General features: G+C 38.1%; 1 protein-coding gene across 10 annotated transcripts in view; it reads right to left on the bottom strand.

The window, feature by feature from the left end:
- Nucleotides 1-982: 982 nt before the first annotated feature.
- TRIM2 (tripartite motif containing 2) overlaps nt 983-16,438 on the bottom strand; it is a 121,034-nt gene continuing 105,578 nt past the window's right edge. For all 10 annotated transcript variants that reach the window (XM_030449594.1, XM_030449592.1, XM_030449585.1 and 7 more), the window contains 4 exons: nt 10,820-10,988; nt 9,146-9,216; nt 6,487-6,627; nt 983-5,480 (listed from right to left, as the gene is read on the bottom strand). In XM_030449594.1, coding sequence (XP_030305454.1) covers nt 5,328-5,480; nt 6,487-6,627; nt 9,146-9,216; nt 10,820-10,988 — 534 coding nt within the window. In that variant the 3' untranslated portion in view covers nt 983-5,327. The remainder of the gene's footprint in view (nt 5,481-6,486; nt 6,628-9,145; nt 9,217-10,819; nt 10,989-16,438) is intronic.

The following is a 16,438-nucleotide window of genomic DNA, read 5'->3' on the forward strand; positions in this document are numbered from 1 at the left end:
TGCCTGTCTGATTTTGCTCTGTGGTGGAGAGCCTTTTGCTGTAACAATCCAAGGGACAGAAAAAAATTGGAGCCCATCATGAGAAAAGATTGAGAATGCAGTAAGGGTCTCAGCTACTCAGCCTGTCTTTTTAGGGCTTCCAGGATATCCTGTGCCTTTTCCTCTGTTCCTTGTGGTCTTTTTTGCTTGGGAAGGGTGTCCAGTGAAATATGCTCTGCTTCAGGCTGTGGGTTTTTTTTAGCTGGCAGACAAAGTCTTTTGATTTCTTTAGAGGGTTTGGGGGAAAGATCCATGAAAAAAGGTGGCTACTCTGTGTTTTACTCATTTCTTAGTGTCCTGCCACCAAGCAAACACGCATCACCAGCCTGACCTCTCTCATCTCCTTTGGTGAGATTGTTTCCAAGCCAAATGATGCATTTGAAGTTCTTCCTTACTTCATGAATGAGTTCCCAATCACAGTGAGTTCTCAAAAGATTCAGGTTTGGAAAGGTCACCAGTGATTAAGACATATTTACTATATATAAAAAAAAAATTAATATGAGCTTTAAAATTATTCTTGAAGTAAAGGAGTCAGATTGAACTCCTAAGGCAAATTTTCTGTTCTTCCACAAGAATTTAAGTTTGGTTTTCTGCAGCATACCCTGGAAAGGCTGTAACACAGCACAGCTGAAAGGTACTCTGTACTTCCAGGATACAAAGCGAAAAAGTTTTTCTAATCTTACTGCTAACAATGAAAATGTTAATTCTGATGACTGAACAGAAGACGTGAGAAGACAAGAAAGGTCCAGTTCCCCACCTTCTTCCCAACTCCCTCTTTCCTCTGTATCTCCAAAAAAGCTTGAAATAATCAATGGTCTTGGCTTGTGACCTGTGGTGTCAGGGTTTCCTTTTGGAAAAAATTACACAGGTTCCTGCACTATAAGGCTATTTTTAGCAACAGAGAATATGAGACATACGAAAAAGAAATCCTTAACCATGAAAATAACAGAGGAGACAAGCTTTATTTTTATTATTTGAAATTTTTGTGCGTGGTAAAGGTACACATTTGACTCTGGTTTTCCTACATTTCCAAGACAGAGTAATTTTTTTCTTAATTGTCGGCTAAAGCATCAAGAATACCGTGGCACACAGGAAGCTAAAACTACGCACACACACACACAAACACTTTGATGAGCATCTTTCATCCTTGACCTTAAGGAGACAAAGTTTGTATTTAGCCTCACGGGGATGGAAAAAAAAGAAAACAAAACCAACAACAACAACAACAAAAAAGTGAGAGGAGTATTTCATTATGAGTGTCAAGAGTGTGCAAGGCTTACATGTACACAAAACATATGAGATTGACTTACAGAGATGGAATGTACAAAAACTTTCTTAAAAATCAAGAATAAAAAGACAGACTCACTCCTAGAACTGGAAAGCTGCAGCGTATCAACTGGTAAAGATTTCTAACAGGGGTTACTGCCTTACACTATGCAGCTGAGGGAACATTCCCTTGTCATAAAGCCAAAGCAAAAGTGTCAGGGTTAAGGCTGTGCTGCTCACAAACATCAACTGGAGTGCTGTACATTCATCAGAAATAACACAACCTGTTAGAAATCTTCCTGCTCGGTAGCACAAATACCTTTCACACGCTCTCTACAAACAGGCCAAAACAATCACTGCTTACAATGCTTGAAGAAGGTTCTCAATGTACATCATGATTTTATAACTGGCTGTTATCCACAACCAAAAGTCATTTCTTTATAGCAAACACAACATTTTGGGCACTTGTAGTTCTCATTATGGCAACACTAGATCCTTAGTTATAAAAAATATTGACATAAAATCAAAAGCCCTCTAGCTTTTACAGCACAAAAGAGCATTTATTGATAAATAACTCTCCATCTACAATAGACAAATACTTGCCTAAACCATTTTCCTTTTATTTTCCAGCTACACTGCTGCTGGTTTAGCCCATGTAAAAATCTCCTACTGATTATATTGGATTTATCTGAACAGATTCTTTTATTTTATTCACAAAACAATGAAAATATGTTTGGCTAGTTTGCCCTAAAATGCTCCAAATTACACAAGATCTGATAACCTTTTGTGATTACTTTTGAGTTGAAAATTAGTTAAATTAAGCACACACTTTTACAATTCATGCTGTGCTGCTAATCAGTTAGCATCCCAGGAAAGTCAAGGGAACATTTGGTTACACCTGAAATCTGGCAACAGAATGTCTCTAATAAATGCTTAGAACTCAGCAAAGTGAGCAGTGCAATTTTGAATTTCACTTCATTAGAGGAGAAAATAATCTGCCATCTTTATAGAGCAGAATTTCTGCTTTGGCTGCTGATGGTAAGGTTTGCAAGCAAAGCATTTTAGCTAAGTTGGCTTCAGAAGCACACCATAAAAGCAATGTGCTTCCCAGTGCCACACAGAAAAAATGAGACCCTGGAGGGGAATGCCTTCTGCCACTGATGCCTGGCAGCGTTTACTATTTCAAGGAACTCAAAATTACAGACATTTTTCAGGTGCAGGAAGTGCAGCTCTGGTGATAATGCCTAAAACCTCAAAAATGTCTTAATATCCAAAAGACCATTCAATCCTAAGAAAAAATCCATATCACCCCTAATAGCTGCTAGCTTGGTTGTAAGGGGTTTATGTGCAGAATTCCATATTTCATCAGGATGCATTGGTTTGACAAAGGTTACATAAAATCCTGGGAAACAATACAGAGTAAAAAGGACTGAAAATCTTTTGAAGAATAGTGTACATTGGGACTAGTGCCATCTTAAGTATATATTTGATAGGTAGGTCAGGGTCTGATTTCTACAGCTCTCAAAGGTCCTGGCAATAGAGAATTTGGCAATGTTTCCTGAGTGGAAACCATGCAAACTGCGTAAAATATTATTAGGAAATATCCAATTTTGGAACTAGATTTGATTAACAGTATCCACAACTGACAGCAATAGCACATTTTTCATTTTCTTTTTAAGCTTTTATCTCTAAGAATGGGTACAAACTATTTCTTTGTAAATAAATACAGTTAAATGCAATGTACCTTTTCTTCATTGATAAATTAGCCACTCAAGGATATCCCAATGTCAAAAATTGTTTGCTAGAATGTTGTTTATAAGGACACTTAGAAGAAGGTTACTTGATTATCAGAAAATTTGATCTACAACTATGTTAAATTTTGATAGGGCAGTTTATTGTGTAATGACTGAGATACCATCTTCAGAATTTTAGGACAAACTTGGTTCAAGAAGATATTTTGCTATCTTGGTAATAAAGACTTGTTCTTTATAATCTCAAAAATGTTGCCACCAGTTTCTTAGCTGCATTATATACTCCAAACCTTAAGACATAAATGCAAAATACTTACTCCAATGAAATAAGGAAACTTCTTTGCATACAAATTTGAAAATTTGCTCTATGTGCAAAAAAAAATTGAAAAGAGGAAGAAGAGGGAACATCTTTAACAGTAATTAAAAAAAACAGTCAACCTCCATATTTAAGAATTTTAGGGGCTACATTTTTATGAGTCAAATGCATCTTTACAAAAAAACCATTAGTTTTTCTTAAATTGGTATAAACAACCACCTTAACCTTTTAAAAATAAGACAAATACTCAGAACAAGAAATTTAACAGATTTCTTTCAGGTTTTCAAACATTCTTAAAACACTCCCTTATTCCTGACCCAGTGTCCTTTTGTTTCAAGGCCCTAAAAATGAGAAAAGAAAGACAGTACTTCCCAGACTATTGTAGGCATTGGCAGCAAGCTCACCAGCTCCTCCAATGAGGTATAAGAGTGAGCAGAACTCTACCTCTATTAAGCTACAGTAGCAATGTATTCTTTGACCACTGGATTTAGAAATTAACAGTAAAGCCGATGTTACTTTAAAAAGGACAAGTTCCAACTTAAAAAAGAAAAAAAAAAAGCAAAACAAACAACAACAAAAACACACACAACCCCCCCCCAAAACACATTAAAAAAAGAGGACCAAGTCATATGATTGTAAGCATTTCCAATTAAATTAATACTTCAACATAGAACACAGTAGAGAGATCCAGAAGGAAGAAGTAGGGACATTTTTCCAAGTACTGCCACTGTCAAATGGCATACATCCAGGTTCCAGGTTGCTGAAATAACCTACATTTACTTTTTTTTAAATTTTTGTGTCAGTCATACATACATACATACATACAAACACATCAGAATAAATCTCACAGTCCTTATTTTGTCCTCTAACAAAATTCCCTTTGATGAAGGACTTCAGGAATTGGTTCAAATTCATTCTTACTTGTAATGTGTTTTTTCTCATGTCAAAGAGCTTTGGTAACCCTTGGCTTTCCTACACACCCTCTGTTCACCACAGTTCCTTTGCCTGTGTAACGTAGGTCCTCCAAAGGGGTACCTCTCTGGCTTTCTGTCCTGTGTGATGCTGCATTTTATTTTATCAGTCAACACAATGAGTTGCCTTAAGGAAGCATGGCAATGAACACATACAGAAGAGTGGCACACATGAGGTTAATTGAGTTAATAACCCTGATCCTAATGAACTAATTTGGTGTCAGAAGGTCTGTCATGATGCAGAAATTCAGCTCTCACTAATCAAAACATATCACCTCAATTAAGTTTTTCCAGAGCTCCAGAATGTCAGGTCTCTGCTAACTCCTTCCAGCACATTGAGCAAGAGGAAGAGTGAAAAACAAGCACATGAAACAATCCTTCATTAATCCCACATGAGTAGGGAATTTGCATTGATTCTCAGAGAGTGAAACATTGAGCTGTGTTAGGTCTGACAGAGCTAGGTGGATTTTGTGAGACTTAACCTTATACTAAAAGGACCTACTCGTTATAGATAGTAAGACTGAAGAATGGTATAAGTGTAATACCTACCATGATAATGAGATCTAGAAGATTCCTGGGATCACCTCTGGGTTAAATAATGCATACAAATTGGGAAGCTCTGAGAAGGAGCTACCCTTTGCAGTCTTCAAAAAGCTTTGGGGACTTTTTCCAAATTTTTCTTATTTTTGCCTAATCAGTGAATTCCAGTTCCATAAGCTGCAGTTTGCATTCAATATTGCATTGTCTTTATGAATTCAGTTAAAGAGGATTTTGCTTATTAACCCTTACAACAAAAAGTTCAGTGAGAAACATAGGAGGTGCAAGTTTTATGTAAACAAGGTAAGTTTGGAAATTAACAGGAGAAGTCCGGAAGAGACTCCTTCATTATTAAAAATTAATTCAAAGTAGGAGATATCCTGCACTGGGTCTGTAGGACCAGTCTTTTCTGAAGGGTGCATGATTATCCAGCCACAGAGCTCATTGCTACTGTAGGTATCGATAGACCTTGAAGCAGTGATTCCCAGAGTCTGCAACTACAACATGGCCATCTGAAGTAAGGGCCAGACCTTGGGGACCATAAAGTGGGTCAGCAGAGGTGTTAATGTAGGACAGAAATGATCCACTTCCATCAAAAACCTTTGAGAGTGAGAAAGCACAGAATAAATGTTATGAATTAAAATGAAAAATAGTAGACATCAGTCTGCTCTCAATTATATCATTATACTTCTCATTTCCGAAAAGGTTGACATCCATTAGTATAAACGAGGGCAGAACCTGATCTGTTCTCATAACAAACAAGCTCATATGGAAACATATTTTCTAATTAAAAAGAACTAATAAAAGCTGCGAGGATCTTTGTCAAGAATTAAACATGCAATGAAATAATAATAAGAGCACTTCGGCTGTTCCTTCTAAAAATAGCCAGCTACAATAAATCAAACTCAGTCAGGAACTGAACCAACACCTTGTTTTCCTAACAAATACTGCTGTTGTGGTTAGCATGACTCTTAGGTTTCCACACAGAGAAAATCAGGAATTTGTTGTCCCTGTTGACAGTATTTCTGAGAACAACTCATAAGCAGCTCCCCCATTTTTATATTCAGTGGAAACACAATTAGGTATTTATTAGATATTCTTTGGCAAATAAGATGACTGTGATTAGCACTTTAAAAATAAAGAGTGCACCTCTCATAACATAAAAGCAGAATATTTTCTCAACACTTAAAAAAGATAATAAAAATCTGCTCCAATTGCCTCAAGGTCTGCACAGATCATTGGCTTTTTCGTATTTTCTACCATGTCTCCAGTCTGCTGTTATGGTGATTATAAATTACTGTCATCTTAGGAATGCTTGTAAGTCTCTTAAGTCATCAAATAGCTTTTGGGAAACTACTTAGAGACAAGAGCCATGGTCACAGTAACCATCAGAGTTTCTAGCAGTCACACTGGAAACTCCATCATGTGGAAAGTTTACCACCACTCGTAAAATGGACAGAGCAGCAATGAGGCAAATGAAAGGCTGAGTTAGAAACCACATCTTTCCACAACCATGTTTCTTGGGAAGTCTGAAGACTTCAGTGGCCAGAGTTATCAAGTGATCAGTTTTCCTAACCAAGCACCTTTGAAATACAGAAATCTCTACCTGTATTCGGCTGTTTCCCCAATCTGCTACGATAATATTTCCATTAGAATCTACAGCTACTCCAGTTGGTGCATTAAATTGTCCATTTCCTTCTCCATTTGATCCAAACTTCAGTAAGAATTCTCCCTCCTGGTTAAATACCTGTATGGGTTAAAACAAAAGCCTGAATATGTTATTGTATCAAGTATTAGTCATCTACCAGTTCACCTGTTAACAAAACTGGGAATTGAAGAATTCCCAGGAACACACACACAGGTAGAAAAGGGAGAGAAAATGTCCCTCCAGTTCCATTACATCATTGAGTATTTCCTTTCTCACTTGAGATGTGATTCAGCTCAGACACAGGAACCCCTCTGCAGCTCATGCATCTGGAATTAGGACAAGCTGAGTGCAGATACAGCACTGGGAGTCAGTCCTACAGAAACACAACTCTTCTCTGCCTTTCATAATCTAGCACACTTTGAGAATCATGACGTGCTGCTCTCCATATAGACAGTTCAGCATCTGAATTCACTATGATGGACAGGTTTAGACAGCAGAAAGATGGAACTGATCAATGACTATTCTGTCAGTGACCTGGATACACCAATGGGACCAAGTGAGATACAAGACCTGTCATTTCCATAGTACCATAGCCATCTCTTTGGTCCATCTTGGACCCAGGCCCAGATGTGCCACAAGGTTCCACAGAGTTAGAGACTGGCTGTGGGCTGCACAAGAAAATGTAGAGACCTAACAAGTGCACACTGAAGTGCTAGGATGGTGGAAGATGTGAGGAAATCATCCTGTTCTTGAACACCTGCAGTGAACAGAGAAAAAGCATTTGCGGGATGAAATTAATGAACTACCAGGCTGGTGCCTCAGATGGTTAAAGAAAGAAAGAAAGAAAAAAGTAAAAAGTCAACTAATAAAGAACAGGCCAAGATGTATCACTTTCTCTGGAGTTAAAATAGGGATGGTGTGTGTGATGAAACGAGAGAGAAGCCTACATTGAGTTGGATTTTCCATAAAAGATGTACGATGCCTGGAAGAAGGGAAGCACTTGAAGGTTAATGGGGGAGGGAGGATAATGTTAGTGAGTGAGGATGTTTAATTTAAACCACTTGTGGCAGGAAAAGGGTTTGGGACCCATAGGAGTGAAAATTATTTCTTTATAGTTTTATGAATTTTTTACAAAGAAATGTACTCTCTCCTCCTTTGCCCACCATCTAACAGCAGCACCCAGATAATAAATTACAGAGTGTCTACAATTATCTGTACTGTTTTAGGGAACACTACACATGTAAGAATCTTTTCCTGTTGGAATCAAATTACAATAAGTAACATTGTCATCCCTTTGAGTCACACCAGAGACAGAGGGGAACGCTGTGTTCCCAGTAGGACCACAGTAATTATAAATTTGCTAAGATGCCACACTTCTTACATCTCTTACATCTTACACCTCTTTGCTTGCTTTTTTTTTCAGGTCAGCTTGCCCTTGTGTTAACTCTCTCCAGGCATTCTTGTTACCACAGCAATCCCTGCTGGTGGAGGGGTAATCTATGGAGTCACCTAAGCAGTGTGCAGCAGAATTCCTGCAGAAGTCTTGGTTTCTTTGTTGTAATACAAACAACAAGTTCCTCCTTCCTCTCTAATTCCAAAGGGATAAAAGAGCAAGGTCAAAAGCTAGATGATCCATCATTCAGCCCTGCTCAGGACGTAAGGGTATCTATGCTCAGTGATTTCCTATTCCAGGTGAGTGTGAATGGTGAGTGTGAATTCACCAGTTATGAACACAGAAGAACTGGACTCAAGGCTCATCTTTCTGTTCCATCAGAGCTGGCAGCCATTAGGTGAAATACCAGGTGCTTGGGACTCAGATGTTCTGAGAACCCAGGCAGGGCAGTGTTCTGCTGCCCATGTCCTGCTGCTCCTGCTGTGTGTGTTGAGGGAAGGAAAATGAGCATGGGAAGTGACTGAAAGGGAATGCCATGGTCTGAAAACAAGCAGGCAGAGGTGAGTAACTTCTGAAATGGCCTGTAGCTCCTTCATACACATTTCTTGTGTATCCTTGTTTTGGGACAAACAAACACCACCCTATCTTACCATGATGCTCAACAGAGGCCCCGAGTCAGGGCTTCCCAGGTGTGGAAGGACTCGTGGCCAATTCTGCCCCAGGCACAGACCCCATGGTCTGTTTTACACAGTTGTTAAGAGTACAGGGTTGTAAATCTTAAATCAATAATCTTAAAGCTCAGAGGTATGGAACTTAAGATTGCCAGGTATCTTTGCCTTGTTTTAATTTAATTTAACTAGAACTGTGGGAAGCTTTTACTAAAAATTAAAAAGAAATTACCCAGATTTAGTTAAAATAGGAAAGAACATAGGGTAAGTAACTAGTTTGGCAGAGAGATAGTAAAAAGTACGCAGCTGATATTATTTATCTCAGATAAAACTTGTATTTAAGCAACTGGATTAAAGAACATTATCATGGCATCAAAGGCAAGAGATTAAATCTCCATTAAGCTATGCACTACATGCATAGGTCTCTGTGCAGCCCCTACATGAGACCTCACACATACAAAGGGTGAGCTCTTTGCTTTTAATAAGACTTTATTTTTCCCAAGAAAGTTCCATGATAAAATAAAAAGCTTTCCAAGCTGCGAATAATTGACAGTACCTTGACAGAATGGTTATGAAAATCTGTAATGATAATTTCATTGTTGCTGTTTACAGCTGCAAAATGAGGACCTGCAATGCAAAGGAAGAAAAAAAGTTAATACCATTAAATAAAAAATATGCTTAAATTAAAAAGAAATTTAAAATTACTCTGCCAGAATATTGTATTTGGCTTATGAGCAATAATAATCAATTTGGGAATACAATTTCAAATTAAGAGTAATTTAATTTCATGTTTTAAAAAGCTCAGCATTTCTTTTTGTAAGCACATAAAATTTCTTTTTTAGCCACTTGTTAGCTAGTGTTATCAATAAGCTGTCTATGTAGATATTTATGTACTTATTAACACGAAAAAGCATGTGGTGCTTAGGCAGAGAGTTGTGTATACACTGAAAATAGTTCTCAAAAATGTTCATGGAAAGATTTAATTGAAAACTTCTGTGCTTTGTGTGCTCACTTCTTATAAGCTTTTGTGCAAACAAGTTTTAGGATAAATACAGATGTTACATGGAAGAACACTGTCATGGAGAAAAATGCATTTTCTGCTTTGTGTATTGAACTATGTGCACAAACTTGAAAAAAAAGATGTTAGCTTGAAAACAAGCAAGTACCTGAATCAAAATACTTGGTGCCATTTTGAGCTAATAAACAGATCAGAACTGTTTTCATTTTCACAGTATCTCAGTGTAAAGTGTAAAAAGGTTGGAAACCTTTACACTGAAAGCATTCAAGTAGTGACAATCCTGCTTTGTGTAACCTGCCATTAATAATATTTCTCAAATTATTATCAGGCAATACATTTCTCAAAGGCACTGTTAGAGGGTATTTGCACACATTTTCAGGAGGCTTTCTTACTAATTTTACAACAACAGAAACTGGACATAACCTGAAAATTCTGGCTCTGTGTTTGAGCCAAAGATCTCACAAATTTTATATTTGTGCCATAGACATTGCATGAGATCTCAAGTAAGATAAAAGTTATACCATTAATGCTATTTCTCTCATACTGTGACCCAATCAGACCAATCTATAGCCACTTATTTAAAGTGACTCATCACCTGTAAAATGACCTGCATATGTAATTTGCATCTTTCAAATTCTGAGAGAACAGCTATTCACTCAAAATATGTTGTTTTTTTAAAAAAAAACTTAACTGCATGCTCAAGCAGTCAGTTAAATGTAATTTGTAATTTCCCCAAACTGGGGAATTATTATCAGGTAACCTGATGCATAACTGTGCCATTTCAACCTTAACACTATCCTATTGCACTCATCTTCTAATTGAAAGATACCACTTAGGGCATCGGTTAATGTCTATCTGATCTGGAAACAGAAAGAATGGTGTTTGAGGTGATGATCACAAACAGCTGAGTGTGGGCATTATGAAGCATTTATAAAATGCTAGCTGAGATCAGTCTTCCTTGTGCCACTGATCTGATATGCTTCTGGGCAGGGAGGTAGATAAACCCATCTTGTCACAGCTACATTTGCAGAACATATGTTGCAGTCTTCCTGACCAATTAAACAAATGGTGAATAGGAGCTGTTATGTTTAGCAGAACTTTTACCCCACAGGAAAATGAATGGGATAGAGCGTCTTCCACATGCTCAAACATCATGCAAATGTGAGCAGAAGAGGCAAGAAAAGGGGATTTACATATTACCATCAAGTGTACCTGCAAACTGCTTGTCCCCATTTCCTCGGCTACCAAACCTGGTGACTATTTTCCCATTTGGCTGGAAGATGAAGACACAGCATGCTTTATTGTCCACTACAATGATGTGTCCATTACGATCCACAGAAACACCTTTGGGGCCCATGAGCTTTCCAGATCCAATTTTGGCCTAAAAGGGAAAAGACAAAACAGGGAAATAGGTTGACTTGATAGAAATGAGTACAGTTTGAATTATGTTATTATTTTATTTATTACAACATGTAGTGAGATAGAGAGACGTTTTTGTCATCAAGTTTCCCAGAAGAAGGTAATTGGTTTTATCAGCTCTTATTGTGTACTTCATTTTATTTCAGATGAACTTAAAGGTTGCTCTCTGCATGTCCGTTCTAGAGGAGAAAACCTGCCACTTCAGCAACCAGCTCTAAATATACAACTCATAAGAAGCATAATCATCAGATTTGTGTGTCTTGATAAACCACAGCATCTGTCAGAAATGGCTGTATAGCCAGCACCAGTGTATGAGCAGGACAGAGATAGGTATACAGGACTTTTGACTCCTCTTGGATACTATTCCTGAGTCCAACAATCACCTGGTTGAAGAAACATTCTTGGACCACTGCCTGCTCCACCAAAGCAAGCAGAGCTCACTCTTAGAGCTTCAGATCTGGGTGGGATTTAAGCTGTTGTGTTACCTGGGTGAATGAGACCCCGTGCAGTTTCTGAGTGCTCCTGTAAAGAATCCAAGCAGAGCTAAAGCTCAGGCTAACTTTGTTATCTTCCACCAGATCCAGGTGAGATTGCTTCACTTGCTACTTAGACACATGAAGTGTCAGCTGAAAGCTGTGAAGGAGGTAGGACAGTGCTGCCCAACAGCAAATAAAGTGATCTTTGAAACACTAAATGAATCAAAGCTTGCTCCTGTCCTAGGGAAATAAAATTATTGCCATCATTTAAAATAGGTTTCACGACTACTAGAAACATCTGCCAGCATAATCAACAACAGGAGAGGAATTGTATACAATATTCCATATTGTAGTGATGGAAAAACCTTCAGTGGAGATGAGGCGGAGCTCACACACAGTGTATTATTTGGAAAGGCTAGAGAGATGTCAGAATACATCAAATAACATTCTAGGGTCACCTCACAACCTATTTCAAATTTTTCATCATTCTGCTCTTTTTTCAGGAAGAGATTCTAGAAACTGATTTAATCTACATAAAATCAGTTGAGCTTTGGCCTTTCAGTTAAAAAAAATTATAAAAATATCACTGAATTGTTTGGGGGTTTTGTTGTTGAAATTCAGCAGCTTCCTTTCTGGTTCCGTATCTCTGGTGGAGGACCTCATTTCCTGCTTCTATTGAAATGTAAATTAATATAAAATAGGATATTTGTCTTCTTTATGAAACATTTTTCACCTCACTGTTTTTGCGGGATAGGACTGATCATCACCTAGAAGAAGCAATGCTTCTGACTTTTCTCCCCTTTTCTCCTCCATCCTGTAAGAGGTGAGAAAGCTGCAGCTCTGCCAGTCTGTGACTATCAAGGTGGCTCAAGATATAGGGTATGGAAAAGATCCACTACCTAACTCAATTTATCTCAATTTTTTCATAGTTCCAAAGCAACCTATCATGGCAGTACTGAAGGAGCCAAATAGCCCCCTCAGTAAGCCCCGTGCTCCTATTCCACCCTCGATTCCAATGGGTGGGGTTGCAGATAAAAAATAAAAAAAATAAAGCCATTCAGGCTTTCTGAGGCTGGTACAAAGTCACCAGCATTACTACACAACCTCTTTCATTCTCAAAGAAATAAAACCCTAGGAAGTGAACCTTACAGTTTCAGGACTATGGTTACCCAACATGCAATGACAATGTCTGCTTTACCTTCAGGTGCATCTGCTGCTATAAATTGCTAAATATTTAGGCAAAACCCACCTAATTAAATCATGCTAAAATATCCCCAGGGAAAACTTTTAAAAATTACTTTGTGTTCACCAGGGGGAAGGTGTATACAAAAACTATTCAGGCTTGCATAACAACAAAGCAGCAAAAACATAAACCAAATGCAAATCAGTTGATTTTTTTCCTTTGGGGTGATTAAATCATATTCCCTTCTTTCCTCTGGGATGCCCATGTGTTTGTCTGATTGTGCACTGCACCACCTCCTTACCATCTTCTCAGGTTTCCTATGGAAAAATTACTCAGACTCATGAGTAAAGTGCCTTCCTGCCCACATAAATACATATTTTAAAAAATCATTTACATACTACATTAATGGGCACACAGTGTTAAGAATAATAATAATAATCACTATTCTTGGGCCAGGATTTAAAATATAATTTGCAGGCAGCAATAAATTACATCCAGCTAGAGTCTGCAGTGCTTTTTATTGAAAAGCTCTGTTTCCAGTTTAGATCAAAATATGCTGATGACACATTACTGGGTCTGGCTGAACATATGCTCTGTATATTTTTCTTTCAGAAGGTTTCTTAGAATTATAGGTTTGATTATTTAGAACAGAAGGGAACATCATGAAACCCAGTCATTCCTGTTAAGTATATGAATGCAAGCATTTTGAAACTTTTCTGCCATTAGACATTAATAAACTATAATGAATCATCTCAACCCTTAATACAAATAACATGTTTAATTTAATTCAGTCAAGGACATTATGTACCCTATTTTTCAGGCTTTTATGAATTTAGACTGGTTTTCAAATATGTGCTTATAAAGTCAAGTTGCCCAGGTGGAAAATATTCTACTGTGGAATATTATTAGAGGTAAAAAAAATCAGCTAGCCTATATGAAAATTTATAAAGATTTTTTCCAGTGTAGAAGTAGTGTGTTAGGGCTTTAACTCTATCAGTCTTGCTGCTCTCTGAAAAGATAGGATGATTGTTAGGAATGAATTTACAGGCTTTCAACATACCATCTTTTCCTGTTTGAGAACTTCCCTAATACAGAGATAGAGCTTTATCAAACATTGCAATGTCACACAATAAATGGATTTATCATTCATGTGACTTACTTCAACAGTGACTACTTAAGCACATGCCACAGAACTACTCCTATCCGAATCTGCATCCAGCTTCAAGCAGATCCCTTCCTAATTCTCCTACTGAGAAAAGAAAGGAAAAAAAAAAGTCTGACAGATAATATGTTTCCTTTCATCTTTTCCCACTCATCTAAACTTGACTTGCAGCTTAGCTGATAACAAGCTATCTTAGATACAGCCCTTCAAGACTAGAAAGTAATTCTCTGAGGACCAAGAATCATTCCCTTGACTCTGGTCCCTGGTTCCTTCACTGGTCTGGAGCATCACCACTGCTGCTTCACCATCTCTTCTCTCCTTAGCCAAGGAACATGTCTCCTAGAACAGCAACTTCTTAAACAACTTCAGAGTAATTTGGAAAGGAAGGCAGCACTGTTATCTGCCTTTTCCAGGTGAGGAAAATAAAGCACTGGGAAATGAAATGGAAGATAATGGGGTCACCTGTGAGACCCACAGCATAGCCAGAAACAGAAGCCCAACTCCTCAGACCTCATCCAAGGCTTTACCATTCACAGGATAATACAGCTGTTTATTTTAGGAGACTGGTGCTCTGGTGTAACTTTAGATTAGGGTTTGTCCATCTCTGCATTATACAAGTTTTACGGCCTTGAGAAAACGGATCTGTGTGGCTGTTGCCCTCAGCAGCTGGGGAAGGTGACACTTTTCTGCCTGGTGACACTTTTCTGCCTGGTGACACTTTTCTGCCTGGCAGTGGAGGTTGCTGGGGTGAGTCAGCCCAGTGCTCTGATCTGAGAGATGCCTGGGCCTGGCTCCAGGGAAAATTTGCCTTCTGACTCACATGACTATTAAAATGATCCTAAGGGGGAATAAGTCTAAGTACACACAGAAATAAGGGGATAAAACCCAAAAAGAGTTAGATTAAGTTCAGAACAGCCCCCTGACAATGCAGAGTTAACAACAAACAGACCACCTGCACCAGAGCTCATATGCAATGACTTACAGCACAATCATTTGAAGGGAAACACAATTATCCCTTTCCCTATCTCTCTGTGTATCTTAGCAAGCATTGACTAACTTAATCTGACAAAGCCCTGGTAAGAATTAGCATTGCCAGCACACAAGAAATTACAAGGCTATGCCCAGCTTCCCACAGCCTAGATCTGTTCTATCCATGTCCTGAGTTGCAACTATATGACTACACCTGCCCTCCAAAGATCAAATGCTTCTACAAACATTTGTGCATATTTCTCTCATAAATACAGCCTGTTGCATTCAAGCTAAAAATAGTACTTTATATCATTATTGCTGCATCTCTCCTTTAATCAGTCTAGTCCCTAGAATTATAAAGTCCAATACATTAACTTGTATTAGCCATGCAAACATTGTCAACCTTACATAGCTCTTGCAATCCAGCAAAAACAATGACTAAAACCAAAGCTAGGCTGCACATAAGAAGAATTATATTAATAATTCATCTTTTTCAATACCTGTCTCCCTTCTGGTTGTGTATAGCTTTTCCCTCCAGAGGTGGCACCATCCAAAATGCTGGATTTACGGCATATCTTGAGAAGGAAGGAAAATGAGCCCTCCGTGCTCTGTGTCCAGATCAAGGCAGTTCACATTACAGATGTTAATAATTGTTTAAAACACACTTATCTTACTCAGAGTATTTGGATTCTTACCTAAATTTGGTTTTGTTTTGGTGTCTTTGTTTCATTCAAGGACTTTGGCCAAAACCAAGGCTTTCCCGTGTAGCTGTATATTTTCACACTACTTGGCAAAATCTCATACTCTCTGCAAATACAAGTAGTCTATATTTTTTTAACACTTGCATTGCATATCAGTATTGTTTTATTTTAGCTTCAAGTCTATGCAGAATCTGTAAACTTTTAAAAGCATGCACATGTCTGGTTCTCAGCTGGGGGTTACTGGGGACTATGGAGGTACAACTGTCTGTTTGCTATAGCATTTGTCACTTTGCAAAGACTACTGAAAAGAAGAACATTTCTTGGTACATACAAGAACAGCTCAGGACCTGAGTTTTTTGGTTATTAGGCTACCAGAAAATAAGCCAAACAGGCAATTTCTGTCCAATGTAGGATTGTGAAACTAAGTAACTATGGTCAAGATTTCCCAGCAGGTCCTTTATTTCACTGAGCAGTGTGTGCTGCTAACCTCTGCTACAGGTGGCTGTTTATAACATGCATCACCAGAATCTCTTACGTTCATTCAGAGAACAGCAACAAATGGAGGTAACCTTTAATTATCTCTGGAAATGCACCTGAACCCAAGCAACATAAAAGTTGCAGGTTGGCAAACATCAGTGTAGTGTAGTAGCTGTCTTCTTATTTTACTCCTATAAAGGGATTAAAGTTGCTATGAAAATAAGAGGTGTGTTTTTCTCAGAATTTTTAATTTCTGAAATCTAAGTTATTCAGTGCACAACACCCAGCTACACCACTCTTGTCTATACCGTAACACTGGAACAACATCCTGGGTTGTTCTTCCTTGCATTTATTCATGTATGAATTATACACTTAATACGCTGATATCTATGGAAGAAATATAGGAAGTCATCATCAGCCTGCTACCTTATTTTTCTCCTCCGT

Source organism: Calypte anna, chromosome 4A, assembly GCF_003957555.1.
Source record: "Calypte anna isolate BGI_N300 chromosome 4A, bCalAnn1_v1.p, whole genome shotgun sequence".
NCBI lineage: Eukaryota > Metazoa > Chordata > Aves > Apodiformes > Trochilidae > Calypte > Calypte anna.